A 20645-nucleotide genomic window follows, 5' to 3' on the forward strand; every position below is an offset into this window, starting at 1 on the left:
TCATAGGCAAAATCTTATGCACTTACACATAGATTCAAAATGAGGCACTACTTAATTTTTCCTCTTTTCAGTAACATATTTACATTAGCCCAAAACTTAATGGTCAAAGGATGATGTTAATTAATGATATCACATGGTCTGGACTTTCAGTGCCAATTATACTATTGTAAATTTCTAGGATGTGTTGATAAACTTTTGATCACCTCATTTTTCTGAATCCAGTGACACCCATATAGATGAGCAAGAGTCTCTGATGAAAAACTACAAAATTTTAACACACAAGATGAACCCCACGTTAATAAACCAAAGATTACACAGCATGAGCATAAATTAGTACTGTATATTTTAATAGATGTTGCTCCTGTCAAGTAACGTACAAACAAAACACAATGACAGGCTTAATAGCAAATAAAAGGCGAACTTTCTAACATGCAGAATTTATAAACTATTATAAATTAACATAGTTCATTAATACCATGGAGTGAATCTTTATAAGGTCAACACTCATGCCACTTCAGTCAGTCTGCTCTTAGTGTTTGTTTAGTTCTGCTTTAATCTTCTTCAGTCTAGCATCACTATTAGCTTGGCATCTGTTACGCACAGTCCAACCGTGGGACCTGTTTATGCTCCTTCTACATTTGGTTTAATTAAGGCTGAATGGACATATTTCATTGATATGAGCAGTATCCATTACAATGTGCAGGTTTGGTTCAGCTGCAAAACATTGGTAATTATAAAACCTGTTCATTAAGAGTGATGCAGTCTCACAGTGTTTCATATGTAAAGTGCTCAATTCTATTTCTGAAAGAAACAGTGACTATTAAGCTCCAAATATGTCCATACTAACTACCTGTGTGTAAACATTGTTAGACTGCATGAGACCTGGGTTTTACTGGCAGGATCTCAGTGAATTATCATTTCGAACTTCCAAAGGAGACTTTTGACTTATTTTGGTGTAGAGCCTGTAATATTTAATTTCAGATGCTGATTCAGTGAAAGAGTGTGGCTACCAAAGGTTTGTACCACAAAATGTAGGTCTAGTAATGTGACAAGGTCAGGTCAACTAAATGACCAGTCTGGATGGAATCAATGCAGTAATTACCTTCAAACCAATAAAAATGGTAGGAACTTCATCACTGAACAATTTACAAACACCAAATATACTGTTCAATGAGACAGATGAAACAGGGTCAAATTTATCCCACAGTTTCAAGACATCATATATAATAATTTATACATGACTCCACTGGTTGTACCCTGGCAAAAACAATTTTGGGAAGGTCTGTAGTCATGCAATTACAGACGAGATACCCCATACACAAGAAGAAGATGTTCAAACAAAGCCAACAGTTGCTCTAAGAAGGCTAAGGCACAAAGAAGCATTAGGAAGGTCTGGCACGACACAACTACATAGAAACCTGCCATCAAGGAAGGGGATTTTGGTACTGGTGACCAACCAACATCGATCTGATTTAACTGAAAATAAAATTGCAAAATTATGTTATATGAGGGACACTATCAAGTAGAAAAGGTTGTGGTGGACACTACCGCTTAGTTGTCAATCCAGAAATTGATCAGAAAAGGGCAATCAGAACACTGGGAGCATCAAGCTGTTTATCAACTAAGACAGCCATCCCATTAGATTTATGTTTCATTCATTGCTTTCGAGCATTGTGATTGTTATACAGTTGCATTGCCCAGCAGATTTTCCTATCATGTTTAGAAGAGTGAATGTTATTCTGTGTATTTTGTGTTTGTGACCACATATGGTATCATGTTCATTTCTTGCTGTTGTTACTGTCAATAAAAAAGTGGAAATGTTTAGCACTAATAGTTCTAACATGGGAATGGAAAGATGGATAAAGTGAAGCCTTTGTCTGTGACAGGCTTTTGAAGCACCTGAGAAGTGACCGAGTTCGCTGAGGAGTAGGGAAAGTGGAAGTACGGAAGCATGTCGCGGCATGGGCTGGCTAAATAGCAAGAGTAGTAAGACTGGGGCCTGAACCCTTTGAGGAAGGTGTACCTGGGAAGTTACTGCCTGGCATGCCTGGCACCTTGAAACTCTCCTCTCTCCTCCTCCTTATGCACACACGCAGTTACTTGCCAGAGGCAGACTGGACCTGGGGGTCTACTAAACAAACACACACACACACACACACACACACACACACACACACACACACACACACACACACACACACAAAGACATGAACTGAAGCCAACCAATTAGAATGAGGGAGATTTAAAACGGAAAACCTTAACATACTCGAAAATAAGAACAGAGGATGGCATATCCAAAATATTAGAGAAAGATTGAGCACCACAACATAAATGGCTGTGTTTACAGTGGTCCCATGACTGAAAAGCATGGAATGCTGATGAAAGGCATCAGACTGTGTTTGGCGATGAGTCGTAGTTCTGTGTGACTCCAAATGACCATCATCGGAGAGAATGGTGGTGACCTGGAGAGTGGTCCATTTCTTCCAATGTTTTGGAGACATACTGTGATATTAGTCCTGGTGTCATGGTGTGTGGAACCATTGGGTGTGACTTCAGGTGACAGCTGGTAGAGATACTATGCAATCCACAGTACGGCGTGTGGTGGAGGTACGTTGTATCACTAATACTTATTTCCTTTCCTGTTCCACTCACAAATAGAGTGAGAGAAAATCAACCGTCTATATGTCTCTGTATGGCCTCTAATTTCTCTTATCTGGTCTTTGTGGTGCTTATGCAAAATGTACATTGGCAGTAGTAGAATCTTTCTGAAGTCACCCTCAAATACCAATCTCTAAACTTTCTCAATAGCAACTCACAAAAAGAATGTCATCTTCCCTCCAGGGATTCCAATTTGAGTTCACAAAGCATTTTCATAACATTTGTGTGTCAATCAAACCTACCAGTAACAAATCTATCTGTATGCCTCTGAATTGCTTCAATTTCTTCCTTTAATCTGACCTGGTGGGGATCCCAAACGCTAGAGCAGTACTCAAGAGTGGGTTGCACTTGTGTTCTATATATGGCCTCCTTTATTGATGAGGTACACTTCCCTAAAATTCTCCCAATACACCTTCCCTACTCCTGTCCTTAGATGCTTATTCCATTTCATATTGCTCTGTACTGTTTGGCCTACATATTTAATCAATGTGACTGTCAAGCAGCACATTACTTTTAGTGTATTTGAACATTATGGAATAATATTTTCTACTCATCTGCACAGAGAAAGCAAACCATTCATCACACCACCTAGAAATTTTGTCCAAGTCATCTTATATCCTCCCACAGTCACTCAGTGATGATACCTTCGCGTACACCACAGTGTCATCACCAAAGAGCCACAGACTGCCGCTTACCCTGTCCGTCAGATCATTTATGCATATAGAGAAGAAGAACAGTCTATCACACTTCCCTGTGGCATTCCTGATGATACCCGTGTCACTGACAAAAACTCGCTATCGAGGATGACATGCTGCGTTCTACTGCTTATGAAGTCTTCAAGCCACTTACATAACTGGGAACCTAATTCATATCCTCAGACCTTCATTAACAGTCTACAGTGGGGCACTGTGTCACACACTTTCTAGAAATCTCGGAATACAACAATTGTCTGTTGCCCTTCATCTGAGGTTCACAGGATATCATGAGAAAAAGGCAAGCTGAGTTTCATATGAGCGATGCTTTCTAAATCCTTGGTGATTGGTGGGCAGAAACTTTTCCATCTCAAGGAAATACATTATACTCCAACTCAGAATATGTTAAAGTATTCTGCAGCAAACGAATGTTAAGGAGATTGGTCTGTAATTTTGTGGACCCATTATTTTAACATAGTTATACACATTAGTCACCTGTGCTTTTTTTCCATTTGCTTGGGACTTTGTACTGGACAAGAGATTCACAATAAATGCAAGCTAAGTAAGGGACTAATGCCATAGATACTCTGTGTCAAACTGAATTTGGGATTCCATTCAGAGCTGGTGATGTATTTGTTTTCAACTCTTTCAGTTCTTTCTCGAGCCAAGTATACCTATTACTATGTCCTCCACATGGGAATCAGTGCTACGGTCAAACAGCACTATGTTAGGACGGTTGTTCTGCATGAATGATTTCTTCTAAAGAGAAATTTAGAACTTCAGATTTCCTTTTGCTTCTTTTCTTCATATGTTACCTCTCATGCAACAATACTGTAGTGCCATTTTTCAATAGGACAATACTCATCCACACATGGCATTTGTTTCTATGAACTGTCTGTGTTATGGTACTTCCATGGCCAGCAAGAACCAAAGATCTAACCTTGACAGAACATATATGGAACCAACTTACATGTCAACTTCATCCCAGTGTCAGTATCAAGGAAATAAAGGATCAGTTACAACAGCTGTGGGTCAGCTCACCTCAGGAGAGGACACAACGGCTTTAAGACACCTTTCCGAAGGAAATCAATGCATGCATCCAGGCCAGAGGGGTGTAACATCATACTGATAAGTGAGCTCATACTATCAAATTCTTTGTAAATTTGACTTGATTTGTGATCACTGAAATAACATCACATACCAACTGAACCTGTGCAGTTTCATTTTGTTCCCTCCTCCCCTTCTGGGTGCTTCACTTTTTTTGTCAGGCGGTGTATCTGAATTCAGCTAGCCAAACTGGAAAATGAAGGAACATACTTCTTATAACATTTACCAAACTTAAGATGGATTTCCATTGATAAAAAACCATGCATTAAAGTATTTGATACTTGATTTACGCTGTGCAACACAAACCAACATATAGTACAACCCCATTTTATGTTTTGCTTTATGCTTTTCTGCTTTTTACGTTCATTTTCTTGGTCCCAACAGAAGTCCTATTCTCTCAGTACAATCCTTTCCCATCATTAATGACTCCTTGTTACAATATTTCAGGTTTTTAAGTTTTCTTTGATACTACCACAACCTTTAACACTGATTTTCATACACATTTCTGCAAAAGTGCTTCATATTCCCGCTCAATGTCAGCCTTGCAACAAATCAGAAAATGCAGACTATAAGCAAAATCATTGATCACGTAATGTAGCATTAGTTAGCACAGTACAGAAAGCAAGATTTTCTTTGTCAGCATGTTGGGTCACAGCCACCTGTATTACAGGTTCACAGTGTTAGGAAGGGTGGGAAACTAGCAACCTTCCTTCTGCTCACTGCATTATATTACCACAGCTGTAATTTAATTTTTACAAAAGACATTGCTTCTCAAGATGGCCATCTCTATAATGGGCTTTCACGAATTGTTGTTACTTATGTATGAAATACACTGCTCTGTACTAGACGCACATTCTTAGGTTGGTACAACCTAATGTCAGATGTAAACATTCCTCCTCAAGATACTCCATAACATGACAACAATTTCCACCATCTTTCTCAAACAGGACATACCCTGAACCATATTACCTCCTAGTCAGCAACAAGCTGTAGAATTAGTGCCTGCTGTTCTATGTTTACAAAGATTGCCACCTTTTGTGTTTTGACCAATTTTGTGCTACAAGTTTTATTTACTGTGATCTTATAACGGTTATCAATAATAAGTTTCACATTTCATGAGAGACTTTTGCTTCTGTGGTTTATTTACACCACTGGACATAATTGGAACGAAGTTTATGTGTCAGCACTCAGCTATTGCCTTTGTGACTGATGCTTTGTATACTGTGGAGAGACAAATACAGCTAACTGCTGTTAGAAAGAAACAAAAATAATTAATTACTTTAGATATTTTTCGATATGCAAAATTTAATTCATTCTTACTTGTTGTGTTACAAGTGTTTTACACTTTCCTGCATTTTACACTGTTCTGGGTCAGTTGGTTGAAAAGCATAAAAAGGGGGTTTTATTATATCATCATCATCATCATTATCATCACTTCATCATCATCACCATTTTCCTGTTCCAATGAGCCTGATGTATTTGTAGATAAGCTCCTTTAACTTTTCTTCCCCTTACAATGCTTTCGTTCATAATATGATGCCAGCTGGCAACTCACATTTTCAGGCCTGTTAGACTTTATTTCTCCCAGGCGTCACAAAGTCTTCCTCTTGGTCTCTCCCCAGGGACATTTTGATCAAAGCAAGCCCAGAGTGTCATATGGGGAGCCTCTCTTCTGCTCTCAGCTGATACATGTCTACAGGACAGAAAGTTAAGTGTTAATCTTTTTCTGTGTTTGCCACAAAGTACATTTATTAAACTTTGTGCAGGTTTCTCTGTCTAGCAAGTTTAATCTCACATGTTTGTAAGTGTAAATTCATTCAGTCTGTAGCGCAATAGTTGCTCACTGAACAGACAGCTATGTAGCTCATTAATGCATCAGTGTCTATTGGTGACACATCAGGAGGATAGCAAGCTGCATATCTAGGATTGTCTGCTTTTACAGTTCACTTCTTCAGTTAATCTTGATAGGATGGCTAGGATGTGTGCATGCTGTGTGCAGCCACAGGAAGAGCTGGCCGCAGTTCGCGAACAGCTGAATTTGCTCTTGGATTTGGTCAGTAACCTTCAGGCTGTTACCTCGGCGTGTAGTGTTGGTGAAGACTCTTGCACATTGCATGGAACGCTTCAAGTGTCGCTTGTTTTGCCCACAGAATCTGCTTCCAAGGCACCTCCTAGTGCATCCGACGCGGTGTATCCACTCTCACAGCAGGGTTAGAGGAGGGGGTGACACGTTCGCATCACTCTAAGCGGAGGGCCAATGTGAAGATTTGTCGCCTGGCCTTGCCCATTCAACACCTTTAGTGTGGACAGGTGGCTGCTCCTTCAGTGGGGTCTGCAAAGGCACACAGAGGGAAGGGTTTGCTAGTTATTGGGGACTCCAATGTTTGTTGCGTTATGGAGCTCCTTAGACAGATAGTGTTCAGGGCTGGAAAGAAGGCCAATGTGCACTCAGTGTGTCTGACGGTGGGGGGAGGTGGGGGGGGGGGGGGGCGCCTCATCTGAGATGTGGAGGCGGCCTTGCCTGTGGCTACTGAGTGTGCAAGGTGCAGTTATCTGCATGTGGCTCATTTTGGTGCCAACGATTCCTGTTGCATGGATTCTAAGGCAATCTTCAGTTCATACAGATGGCTGGCGGAGTTGACGAAGACTGCTGGCCTTGGGTGCACAGTGCAAGCAGAACTCACAATTTGTAGCATCGTTACCAGAGTTGATCAGGGCCTTTGGTCTGGAGCTGAGTGGAGGGTCTCAACCAAAGGCTTCATCAACTCTGTGACAGTCTCGGTTGCACATTTCTATACATGCATTATTGTGTAGGAATTTGTAGGACTCCCCTTGATAGGTCAGAGGTGCACTACACAGAGGAAGCAGCTACTCAGATACCAGAGTACTTGTGGAGTGCACATGAGGGTTTTTTAGGCTAGGAAGTAGTTTGTGATGCCCTGATGAACACTCGCCAGTCAATATGCATCAAGGGAACTCAAATGGTGTGCAGAAGAAAAAGACTTTAACTGTCACAATTTTATCAGTAAATTGTGCAAGTATCTGTAGTTAAGTTCCTGAATTTACTGCCCTCCAGGAAAGTTCTCATGCTCAAATTGTTCTTGGGACCAAGAGCTGGCTGAAATCCTAAGTGGAAAACTCCAAGATATTTAGCAAGTTGTTGAACGTATATCAGAAAGAAAGATTAGAGGCCATAGGGGGGCAATTGTTCATTGCAGCTGACAAAAATATTGTCTATATTGAGGTCAAAGTTGAGTGTGACAGTGAAGTCATCTGGTCACTTATAACAGGTGTAAGTGAAACCAAGTGAATTGCTGGATGTTTTTACTGGCCACCCAATTCTACTGTGACAGTTCTAGAGTCATTCAAAGAACATCTACAGTCAACAGTGTGTAAATAACCAGATCATGCAATACTTGCTGGAGGCAACTTCAAAATGCTAAGTATAGAGTAGGATGTCTATGGATTCATTGCGGGGCTACAGATACACAGTCATGTGAAATACTTTTGAACACGTTTTCTGAAAAATGTCTTGAGCAGCTAGCTCAGCAGCCCACACGCAATTGAAATATCTTAGACCTTGTAGCTACAAATAGGCCGAACCTAATCGACTGTGTCAGTGTAGAAATGGGGATTAGCGATCATGATGTCATTATAGCAACTACGATTATGAAAGTAAATAAATCAAGCAGGAAGGCTAGGAGAGTGTTTCTGCTAGATACAGCAGATAAGAAGTTATACATATCTCACTTAGAAGTCAACTGCCGCCATTTAGTTCCAGTAAGATGGATGTAGAGCAATTATAGGTAAAGTTCAAGCAGACTGTAAATCATGGTCTAGAGTGGATAAAGGTTGGAAAAGACCCATCCTGGTTTAATAAAGAAATTCAGTTGATGCTGAGGAGGCAGAGGCTGTTGCACTATCAGTTCAAAAGTGAACTCATAAATAATGACAAGCAAAGGTTAGCAGAGATTCACGAGTCTGTGAAAAGACCTATGCGTGAAGCATACAACAACTACCACTGTCACACCTTGGCTAAAGATCTGGCAGAAAACCCAAGAAAATTCTGGTCTTATGTAGAATCGCTAAGTGGGTCTCGGGCTTCCATTCAGTCCCTTGTTGACCAAACTGGTATGGCAGTTGAAGATAGCAAAATGAAAGCCAACGTTCTAAATTTCACATTCAAAAAATTGTTCACACAGCAGAATTTTACAAACATACATCATTTGACCATCGGACAGACTCCTGTATGAATGACACAGTAATAAGCATACATGGTGTAGAGAAAAACTGACAGATTTGAATGCAAATGGATTAACAGGTACAGATGGAATCCCAGTTTGATTTTACAAAGAGTACTCTATGGCACTGACCCCCTTACCTAGCTTGCATTTATCGTGAGTCTCTCGCCCAGTACCAAGTCCTACACAATTGGAAAAAAGTGTAGGCGACTCCAGTATATAAGAAATGTAAAAAAGTGGACCTGCAAAATTACAGACCAATATACCTGACTTCTGTTTGCTGCAGAATCCTTGAACATATTATCAGCTGGAATAGAATAAACTTTCTTGAGATCGAGAAGCTTGTGCACACGAATCAGACAAAATTTCTAGTTGGTGTGATGAATGGCAGCCATCCCTAAATATGGAAAAATCTAAGTTAATGCGGATGAGTAAAAAGATCAAATCTGTATCATTCGGATACAACATTACTAATGTCCTGCTTCAAAGAGTCAAGTCATTTAAATATCTGGACATAACACTGCAAAGTGATATGAGGTGGAACAACATATGAGAACTGTGGCAAGGAAGGCGAATGGTCAACTTCGGTTTATTGGGAGAATTTAGGTTGAATGGTTGGTTGGTTTAGGGTATAAAGGGACCAAACTACGGGGTCATCAGTCTCTTTTTACTGGTGCACGCAAGGCTCAAGGTACAAAACACTCAACACCACACCTAAAAAGAAAACGAATCAAACAAACAAAAAACAAGGAAAACATGCACCACAAGGAAAAGTAGAAGAAGGTAATAAAACCATAGAGCATATGGTCTGGGCTGGCTGATCACAATAATAAAAGAGGATGAGCCAGCTGCACTGCAACTCATTAAAATGTCCACCCCAAAAAGAAAATGTGAGATGAACACATGTATGGAAAAGACGACCACCAAGACAAACAAATGCAAAGAAAGTGTGACAGAGTTAAAATGGAGGGAGGGTGGCGACCTCAGAGAGAAGGCTAAATGCCCACCCTTAGATGGTACGATAAAAAAACCCCTCACGAATAAAATGTAAAACTAAATCTGCTGTTGAGGCATTGTCGCCCAACATGAAGCTAGGGTGCTGGGAAGGTTAAAAGTCCAACGCAGAGCAGCTAAAAGTGGGCAGTCCAGCAGGATGTGGACGACAGTCATATGTGAGCCACAGTGACACCGAAGTGGGTCCTTGCGACGGAGGAGGTAGCCATGTATGGCTAATGCGGAGCTGGCAGAGAACTACAGAGTCTCCGCAAGATGTCCGCATGGAGGTCTTCCACACATTCATAGTCTCCTTAAGGGCACACAGTTTGTTGTGCGTACTGAGATGACGCCATTCTGTCTCCCAAAGCTGAAAAACCTTGTGGCGTAATAATGATCGCAGGTCAGTTACAGAGATGCCGATCTCCAGAAGCGGTTTCCATGTAGCCTGTTTGGCCAGCCTGTAGGCAAGTTCATTTCCTGTGATTCCAACGTGGCCTGGGGTCCCCACAAACACCACGGAACGACTGGACCATTCCAGGGCTTAGATGGACTCCTGGACGGTCACTACCAAAGGATGGCGGGGGTAGCACTGGTCGATAGCTTGTAGGCTGCTCAAGGAGTCAGTACAGAAAAAGAAACGACTCACCACGGCATGAGTGGATGCACTCAAGAGCACGAGAAATGGCCGCCAGCTCTGCAGTGCAAACACTGCAGCCATCGGGCAAGGAGTGCTGTTCAATATGTCCTCCATGAACATACGTGAAGCCAATGTGACCATCAGTCATCGAGGTGTCAGTGTAAACCACTTCCTGGTCCCGGTACATGTCAAGAATCGAGAGGAAGTGACAGCAGGGAGCTGAGGGGTTAACTGAGTCCTTAGGATCATGTGAAAGGTCCAGGCGAAGCTTTGGCCTACGTGTACACCATGAAGGTGTACGTGAATGGACCTCGAATATAAGTGGTAAAGGCAAAGACTCCACTTCAGACAGAAGAGATCGGATGCGAATAGCAATCTTAAGCACTGACCTGGGATCTGATGCAGGAGATGAACCGCTGGGGATGGGAAAAGGAGACGGTAATTCAGATGCTCAGGAGAACTATGAATGTGTGCAACGTAACTGGCAAGCAGTTGTGCATGCCTAATCTGCACTGGAGGGGCTCCGGCCTCCACCAGGACGCTGGTCACCAGACTCGTCCTAAAAACTGTTGCAAGTCGAATGCCACAGTGGTGCACTGGGTCGAGTACACGCAATGCAGAGGGTGCCACCAAACCATAAACAGACTCCCACAGTCAAGATGGGTTTGAACACGTGCTCTGTAGAGCTGCAGCATAGAGTTATCTGCACCCCAGTTGGTGATGCTCCGACAGAAGAGGGCACTGAGGTGCTGCTGGCACTTCCACTTCAGCTTACGCAGATGAGGAAGCCACGCCAATCGGGTGTCAAAAACCAGTCCTAAGAATCAATATGTCTCCACTACAGTGAGTGGATCATCATTAAGGTAAAGTTCTGGTTCCGGATGAATGGAACGATGCCAACAGAAGTGCACGACACACGACTTCACGGCTGAAAATTGGAAGCCGTGGGCTGAAGCCCATGACTGCGCCTTGTGAATGGCTCCCTGTCAGTGCCACCCGGCAACACCAGTAATGGACGAGCAGTATGAAATGCAGAAGTCGTTTGCATACAGAGAAGGTTAGACCGAAGGCCTGGCAGCTGCTGCTAGACTGTTAATGGCCACTAGAAATAGAGATACACTCAATACAGAGCCCTGCAGGACCCCATTCTCCTGGATATGGGGGGAACTGTGGGAGGCACCAACTTGGAAACAGAAAGTATGAAGCAATAGGAAATTTTGGATTAAAATTGGGAGCGGGCCCCAGAGACCCCACTCACATAATGTGGCAAGAATATGATGTCACCAGGTCATGTCGTAAACTTTTGGTAAATCAAAAAAGATGGCAACCAGGTGTTGGCATCTGGAAAAGGCTGTTCGGATGGCAGACTCGAGGGAAACTAGATTATCAATGGTAGAGCAACCCTGGCAGAAACTGCCCTGGCATGGAGCCAGTAGGCCACGAGACGCCAGTACCCAACACAACCGCCGACTTACCATACATTCTAACAGCGTACAAAGAACGTTGGTGAGGCTGATGAGCCGATAGCTATCCACATCAAGTGGCTTTTTACCGGGTTTGAGACTGGAATGATGGTGCTCTCCCGCCATTGTGATGGAAAGATGCCATCACACCAAATCCAGTTGAAGTTAACGTGGAGATGTCACTTGTAATCGGACGACAGGTGTCTGATCACCTGACTGTGGGTCTGATCTGGCCCAGGAGCTGTGTCAGGGCAATGTGCAAGGATGTTGAGGAGTTCCCACTCTGTAAATGGAGCATTATAGGGTTCACTGTGACGTTCAGTGAACGAAAGGGCTTTCCTTTCCATCCGCCATTCGAGGGTGTGAAATGCTGTGGGGTTATTCTGTGATGCACAGGCTTGAGCATAGTGCTCAGCAAAGTGCTCAGCAACTGCGTTTGCATTGGTAGATAACACACCATTGATGTAAATGCCAGTAACACCTGTCGGGGTCTGGTACCCACAAGCACATCTGATCGTTCAGACTTGGGAAGGTCATGTATGGCACCCAATGGTCGAGACGTACCTCTCCCAACATGCCTGTTTCTGTCTTTTTATAAGCTGGCGAATGTGGGCATGGAGCTGTTTAAAAGCTATTAGGTGCTCTATGGAAGGGCGCTACTTATGTCGCTGTAGAGCTCACCAATGCTCGTTAATGGCCTCAGTGATTTCCGGCGAACACCAAGGTACTGACTTTCGCCGGGGCCACCCTAATGAAGAAGGGATCGTGTTTTCCACTGCAAAAATGATCGTTCTAGTGACCTACTCAACTACCACATCAATGGTACCATGTGGGGGAGATTAAATGGTGACACCAGAGGTAAAAGCTTCCCAGTCTGCCTTGCTGAAAGCCCATCTTGGTAGACATCTAGGGGAATGGAGCTGGGGGAGTGACAGGAACATGGGAAAGTGGTCACTATCACACAAGTCATCATGGGCTCTCCAGTGGACAGATGGAAGAAGTCCTGGGCTGCAGAGGGTTAAATCAATGGCTGAGTAAGTGCCATGAGCCACACTGAAAGGTGGGGGCCCTAGTACTTAAGAGGCAGAGATTGAGTTGACAAAGGAAAGTTTTGACATCTCTACCTCGGCCAGGGGATGAAGGGTTATGGGCGTTAAAATCTCCCAAAAGTAGGAAAGGTTTAGGGAGCTGATGAATCAGTGCAGCCAATGCATTCAAGGGTACTGCACCATCTGGAGGAAGATATACATTGCAGACAGTTATTTCCTGTGCCATCCTTATCCTAACAGCCACAGCTTCAAGAGGGATTTGAAGTGGCACAGGTTCACTGCATACTGAGTTCAGGACACAGACACAAACTCCACCTGACACTCTATTATAGTTGCTATGGTTCTTGTAATATCCCTATAGCCGCAAAGGGCAGGGGTCCACATTGCCAGGAACCAGGTTTTCTGGAGGGCAATGCAGAAAGCAGGTGTAAAGCTTACCAGTTGCCGTAGCTCGGCCAGGTGGTGGAAAAAACCAGAGCAATTCCACTGGAGGATGATGTTATCGTGAGGCTGGGAAGGCATGAAGCATGCAAGGAGGCAGGTTATGCCTCAGGGTCACCTGCTGCCACCGACTGTGTATTTGTATCCATCCCTATTGTGTATGAGGCATTAGTGAGATCCAGGTCTTCAGGGGATGCTGAGATCTCCACCTCATCCGCAGGTGATAGGGAGTGGCAGTGGTGGGGCCACCAGAAGGTCCTTTTTCTTAGCAGACGCCTTTGTTTGCTTGCCCTCTCACTTCTCTTTAGGGGCTTGCTGGGCAGACTTCTCTGAAGTAGCTTCAGGCACAGAGGAGGACCGTGAAGCTCTTCGTCCAGCAGCTTTTGGCTCCTTTAGCCACTGGCGAGTTTCCGCTGTGGCATTAGTGGAGACCTTGGGAGAGAGGACGAGAGGAGCCGCAGGAGGCTGCTGCTTCTCCAGCTGGGGGGGGAGGGGACCGATGCCCTTGCGTTTGAGGGGGGGGGGGGGTCGTCTTGCTCCCAAAGTAGGTACTTTGGAAGCAACGGAAGGAGATTTTCCCCCTAACAACAAGGGGGCAGTTGTATTCTGGAGTCCAGGAGGGCCCAAAGTTCGTGGCACAGAGTGTAGTACGACTGGTACTTGTGATGGTGATGGTAATGTAGCTGCAGCGTATGTGGATGTCAACCGAAAGAGGCATAATCGTTCAAATTTACGTTTAGCCTCTTGGTAAGTCAACCGGTCCAGGGCCTTGTACTCAATGATTTTCCGCTCCTTTTGAAGTACTGTGCAGTCTGGCGAGCAGGAGGAGTGCTGCTCTCTGCAGTTGATACAAGTGGGAGGAGGCACACAGGGAGTATCTGGATGCAGTGGATGTCTGAAATCTTGACACGTGGCGTTGGAAGGGCAGCGGGAAGACGTGCCCGAATTTCCAGCAGTTAAAGCAATGCATAGGGGGAGGCACATATGGTTTAATGTCACAATGGTAAACCATCACCTTGACGTTTTCAGGCAATGAATCACCCTCAATGGCCAAGATGAAGGCACTGGTAGCAACCCTGTTGTCTTTGGGTTCCCTGTAAACACACCACATGAAATGAATACCCTGCCGTTCTAGATTGGCGCAGCGCTAGTTGTCGGACTGCAAGAGGAGTACGCAATGGAAAATAATCCCCTGGACCATGTTGAGGCTTCTATGGGGAGTGACAGAAACAGGAATATTGCCCAGCCCGTCACAAGTGAGTAACGTCCGGGATTAGGCTGGGGATGCTGTATGAATCAACACTGCACCGCTTCTCATCTTTGACAGCGCTGTCACTTTCCCAAACTTATTCTCAAGATGTTCACCAAAAAATTGATGCTATATAGGTAGAAAGGAGTCCCCGTCCATTCTGTTACAAACTAAATACCAAAGCAAATATGGCTCTCTTCTTTCTGTGGCCCTATGTTCCTCCCATGCTGTAGCGAGGAAGGGAAACGATTTAGGGTCATATCTGTCAGCATTGTACTCGATCTTGCCCTTCTCAGAGACTGCTGGTGCCATACCGTCACCAGCAAGAGATGACTTAGTCCGCTTCATTGTGGGTCATCCGCCTTGATGCCGCCCAGTCCCATTAGCGCCTCTCCCTACGGGCACCTTGCAACCACAGGAAAGGCCACCTGGCATGATGGCTGTTGCCAGGAGTCCTGATGCCCCAGGAAGACAAGCATCTACTCCTTGGCATAGGCGGGGAGTTTACAGATCAGGCATCAGCAGTGCGATCCCTGTGTTGTCAGGGGGCTACCACCAAATGGGTGCATGACGGCTCAAACACAACGGACTGGCTACCGTGGTGGATATTGGGCGCAGAGAAATCCATTACTGTCATGGGGGAGAAACAGGACAGGAGACAATGGAGGAAGATTACAAAAGTGTCCTCGCCAAAATAGTTGAATTGCAGGTGGAGATGCAAAGCCATGACAAGAGGTTCAAGAGATCGAATCTAAGGGCACTATGGATAACTCATGCACCACATAAGGCATCCTTTCCCATATGGCCTGCACTTCTGTAGAATTTGGAAAGTGGCAGGTCACATCATAAAATGGGACTTGAACTTATAGGACTGAAAAGTATGAGACTCCTTTTAGTTCACCTCTTACGACAGGCAGGGATACCTCGGGTCTATTGTAACCTCAGACCCACAGTGGGAGAGAATTTTGGAAAGTGTGGTCCATCAGTAAAGGAGACTACATATAGGATGTAGGTGAAACCTATTCTTGAGTACTGCTAGAATGTTTGGGATCCGTACCAGGTCAGATTGAAAAAAGACATCGAAGAAATTCAGAGGCCAGCAGCTAGATTTGTTACCAGTAGGTTTGAACAACACTTAAGTGTTACAGAGATGCTTCGGGAACTCAAATAGGAAACCCTGGAGGGAAGGTGACATTCTTTTTGAGAAACACTACTGAGGAAGTTTACAGAACTGGCATTTGAAGCTGACTGCCGAACGATTCTACTGCTGCCAACATACATTGCACGTAAGGACCATGAAGATAAGATACAAGAAACTAGGGCTCATACAGAGGCATAAAGACAGTTGTTTTTCCCACACTCTATTTGGATGTGGAACAGGAAAGGAAATAACAAGTAGCGCTGTATGGTGACTTGTGGAGTATCTATGTAGATGTAGATGCAGGTATGCCAACAGTGCTGCAATTTCTTCAATTCAAGGGTCTTCAGCAGGCTATTTCTAATCCTAACTGTTGTCCGATTTCCTCATTTCTGTGAATTTTATCCATAGTGGATGCTGTTAAGTTCTTACTTTATTACTTTATCCCCTTTTTTGTATTCAACAGAGAAGAAAAGAAAAACTTTATTTCTGTTGCCCGTTTATTGTTTTAATTCAGTCCTATTACTGCTGCTTTTTTAGTTCATGAATTAGTACAGGTAAAAGGTATGCTTTGCATATGCTGATCTTAGAAGCTTGTACAAATGTTTAATCCTAAAGTACCTGAAAAACTGCATCATAGAATTTGGAAGCTTTTCATACTCTCGTATCGAATCTCTTGGTATGTGATGTTATCCGACAAAACAGCACTATGTACTGGAACTTGTCTACCATGTTTATTCCTTTTCTCAAAGGTTTAGATGACTGCTATAGAGTTCCTACTCAGCACCAAACCAAGTCTTGTCCTGAATACTTTAAGACCCATTTTCATTAATTCTTCCCCCAGTACTTAAGTTTAACTTGTATCTCCACTTCTGTCTCATCCCACATTGTTATATAACAATATTTCACTGATTTCTGTACGATTCTGTGTGGCAGGATGAGAAATTTTCACTTTGCTTCTTATACAAATTAGTGTTAAAGTAAAAGGACAAAACAGAGGGGAGAGTTATTAACAGTTTCATTCACATTCAGTCTATTTTTTGCTCTGAAATATCTTTATTTGATACAGACCCCATGCTGCGGAATTGTAGCTGGGAACTGGCGCAAGAGAAGCAATAGTAGTCGGCAATGTTCCATTGTATCTTCACTGCGACTTGCAGTCTGTAACAGCAACTCATGCTGCACGTCTGGAAGTTATAAAGAAAATTTAGGACTGATAAAGATGATGTTTTAAATGGCCAGAATTTAACCTATGATGTATTAAATGATAAGACTCATACTGTTGCAGTATAATCACAAAGAAATTTGACATAATTTTAAAATCCCTAGCATATGTGAATTGTGATTTACTCATCTCATAACATACATAAACTAATCATTTGATGGGAGTACAGGAGACACATCAAAATATGGTTACTACAGTTTCTCTGATATAAAGTTAATAAGATGTAACAGTGTTTAATTATTAATGTAACTTCTTTTGTGAGAAGCTAGATTTACATATTCACATAAAAAGATAACTGATAAACTACACCCTGCTCAAATATTCTGTTCACTGTTCATGAAATCTTCAGCTGTGTAATAGCATCACTGAAGCAGAGTACCATATAACTTACTTTTTGGTGAATCTAGGTTCAAGCTTAGAATGTTCTTGGCTTTTAGCTTGTTGTAAATTTTCATTCCCATGTACTGGAGACTCTGAGCATACAAATTTAAACGATGAGCAGGGAGCATAAAATTTTCTTTATTTCTTATATTGTAAGTGTGATCAAACAAGTTCTCCTTGCATAATTCTAAACTGCTACACAAAAAAATTAGAATGTCATAAATATATAGTGAGGCTATTGTTAATAATTTCACTTTTTTAAATAATGGGTGACATGATTTCTTGGATGCACAGCACACATTTCTAATAATTCTTTCCTGTAACTTCAGTATGCGCATTAAGTTGCTCAAATACAATACCATATCTTATAACTAACTGGAAGCAGCTATGGTAGGTAATTATCCTTGTGTCCATGACAGTGGTATTAGCTAATATTTGCATTGCAAATGCAAAACTACATAGTTTGTTTACTAGATATTTCACATATTCGTTCCAATTTAAATTCTTGTCTTGGTTTAATCCTAAAAATTTCATGGAATCCACTTCTTCTAGATTTTGATTTTGTGGTTTATTTTGATTTCCTGGGATGTTTATTGTTTTGTTCTGATCTGGATCACATGAGTTTTTGGGATGTTCAGAGTTAATCCACTGAGATGAAACCATGTTTCTAAATGATCTATTGTATTCATGAAGTAGGTAGGGATAGTTTCTAGCTCATGCTCCTCAATTAATACAGATGTGTCATCTGCAAATAAAACAGATGGGGCATTTATATTGATTGATAAGTAATTAATGTAGAATAGAAACAAAACAGGTCCAAGGGTAGAACCTTGGGAGACGCCTTGAGCTATTGCCTTCCGTTTGGAAGAATAATTTGCTACATTTCTAAAGACAACCACTCTCTGTTTCCTGTTGTACGTGTATGAAGTAAGCCAGTGTAGAACACTACCTCTAATTCGATACCTGTGATGTTTATGGATATTTATTTTTTTAGCGTATGGCATTTAGGTACATTTCAGTATTGGATCACATTATTCTACATTACATAACATTACATATATTCACAGACAAATATCTAGTCTTTGTATATATTCAATGGATTTTTGGGATGCCATGAGGATTTCTTCAAAGTCCCCACTAAACGCTGTGGCACTGCATTCATCTCTGATGTGTTGGATGGTCTGCTTAGGCATGCCGCAGTCACATGCTGGCGAAGACAGCAGTCCTTATTTGAAGAGTGGGTCAGCATATCTTCCATGCCCAGTACTTAGGCAGTTCAGAGTTAACCATATCTTGCAGGGCTGTTCAAACCCAGGAACTGCTTCAGTAATACAGGCATTAGGTGGCAAGTTGTTGGGGCATTTTGGAGCCATTCTCTTCTCCAAGAGTTGACGTCAGCCCCAGTGAGGCTGTCAAGAGCAAGAGGAGGATGTCTTGAACGAAATCTCTTGATACTCAAATCAGGTATATCGATGTGTACCGGCAGTTCAGGGTTTGCTTCAATCTTGTTGTATTTCCTGACCAAGGTTCATCTCATCATATTTTTGGGGGAGGTACATGACTCAGGACAGGTAGCCATATGTTAGGTGTAGACCTAACGGTTTCTGAAATAATGCACACGGTGTTGTTAAGTTCGACATTGATTTTGTTCACATGACTACTGTTTAGCCATACTGGTGCACAGTACTCCCCTGCAGAGTCTACCAGGCTCAGCGCAGACATCCTCGAAGTTGTTGCCGTTGATCCCCAGGTGGATGAGGTTGTTTCTTGTTCTCACCTTGTTGTTGTTGTTGTTGTTGTTGTTGTTGTGGTCTTCAGTCCTGAGACTGGTTTGATGCAGCTCTCCATGCTACTCTATCCTGTGCAAGCTTCTTCATCTCCCAGTACCTACTGCAACCTACATCCTTCTGAATCTGCTTAGTGTATTCATTTCTTGGTCTCCCCCTACGATTTTTACCCTCCACGCTGCCCTCCAATGCTAAATTTGTGATCCCTTGATGCCTCAAAACATGTCCTACCAACCGATCCCTTCTTCTAGTCAAGTTGTGCCACAAACATATCTTCTCCCCAATCCTATTCAATACCTCCTCATTAGTTACGTGATCTACCCACCTTATCTTCAGCATTCTTCTGTAGCACCACATTTCGAAAGCTTCTATTCTCTTCTTGTCCAAACTAGTTATCGTCCATGTTTCACTTCCATACATGGCTACACTCCATACAAATACTTTCAGAAACGACTTCTTGACACTTAAATCTATACTCGACGTTAACAAATTTCTCTACTTCAGAAACGATTTCCTTGCCATTGCCAGTCTACATTTTATATCCTCTCTGCTTCGACCATCATCAGTTATTTTACTCCCTAAATAGCAAAACTCCTTTACTACTTTAAGTGTCTCATTTCCTAATTTAATTCCCTCAGCATCACCCGATTTAATTTGACTACATTCCATTATCCTTGTTTTGCTTTTGTTGATGTTCATCTTATATCCTCCTTTCAAGACACTGTCCATTCCGTTCAACTGCTCTTCCAAGTCCTTTGCTGTCTCTGACAGAATTACAATGTCATCGGCGAACCTCAAAGTTTTTACTTCTCCTCCATGAATTTTAATACCTACTCCAAATTTTTCTTTTGTTTCCTTTACTGCTTGCTCAATATACAGATTGAATAACATCGGGGAGAGGCTACAACCCTGTCTCACTGCTTTCCCAACCACTGCTTCCCTTTCATGCCCCTCGACTCTTATAACTGCCACCTGGTTTCTGTACAAATTGTAAATAGCCTTTCGCTCCCTGTATTTTACCCCTGCCACCTTCAGAATTTGAAAGAGAGTATTCCAGTCAACATTGTCAAAAGCTTTCTCTAAGTCTACAAATGCTAGAAACGTAGGTTTGCCTTTTCTTAATCTTTCTTCTAAGATAAGTCGTAAGGTTAGTATTGCCTCACGTGTTCCAACATTTCTACGGAATCCAAACTGATCTTCCCCGAGGTCCGCTTCTACCAGTTTTTCCATTCGTCTGTAAAGAATTCGCGTTAGTATTTTGCAGCTGTGACTTATTAAACTGATAGTACGGTAATTTTCACATCTGTCAACACCTGCTTTCTTTCGGATTGGAATTATTATATTCTTCTTGAAGTCTGAGGTTATTTCACCTGTCTCATACATCTTGCTCACCAGATGGTAGAGTTTTGTCATGACTGGCTCTCCCAAGGCCATCAGTAGTTCTAATGGAATGTTGTCTACTCCCGGGGCCTTGTTTCGACTCAGGTCTTTCAGTGCTCTGTCAAACTCTTCACGCAGTATCTTATCTCCCATTTCGTCTTCATCTACATCCTCTTCCCTTTCCATAATATTGTCCTCAAG

General features: G+C 42.6%; 1 protein-coding gene across 1 annotated transcript in view; it reads right to left on the reverse strand.

Annotated features, from left to right (window-relative positions):
* Nucleotides 1-20645, reverse strand: part of LOC126203329 (integrator complex subunit 10) — a 121964-nt gene that overhangs the window by 85148 nt on the left and 16171 nt on the right. The window contains exon 4 of the mRNA XM_049937600.1: nucleotides 16743-16858. Within this exon, the coding sequence (XP_049793557.1) occupies nucleotides 16743-16858 (116 nt within the window). The remainder of the gene's footprint in view (nucleotides 1-16742; nucleotides 16859-20645) is intronic.

This window comes from Schistocerca nitens, chromosome 9 (assembly GCF_023898315.1).
Source record: "Schistocerca nitens isolate TAMUIC-IGC-003100 chromosome 9, iqSchNite1.1, whole genome shotgun sequence".
In the NCBI taxonomy this organism is placed as follows: Eukaryota; Metazoa; Arthropoda; class Insecta; order Orthoptera; family Acrididae; genus Schistocerca; species Schistocerca nitens.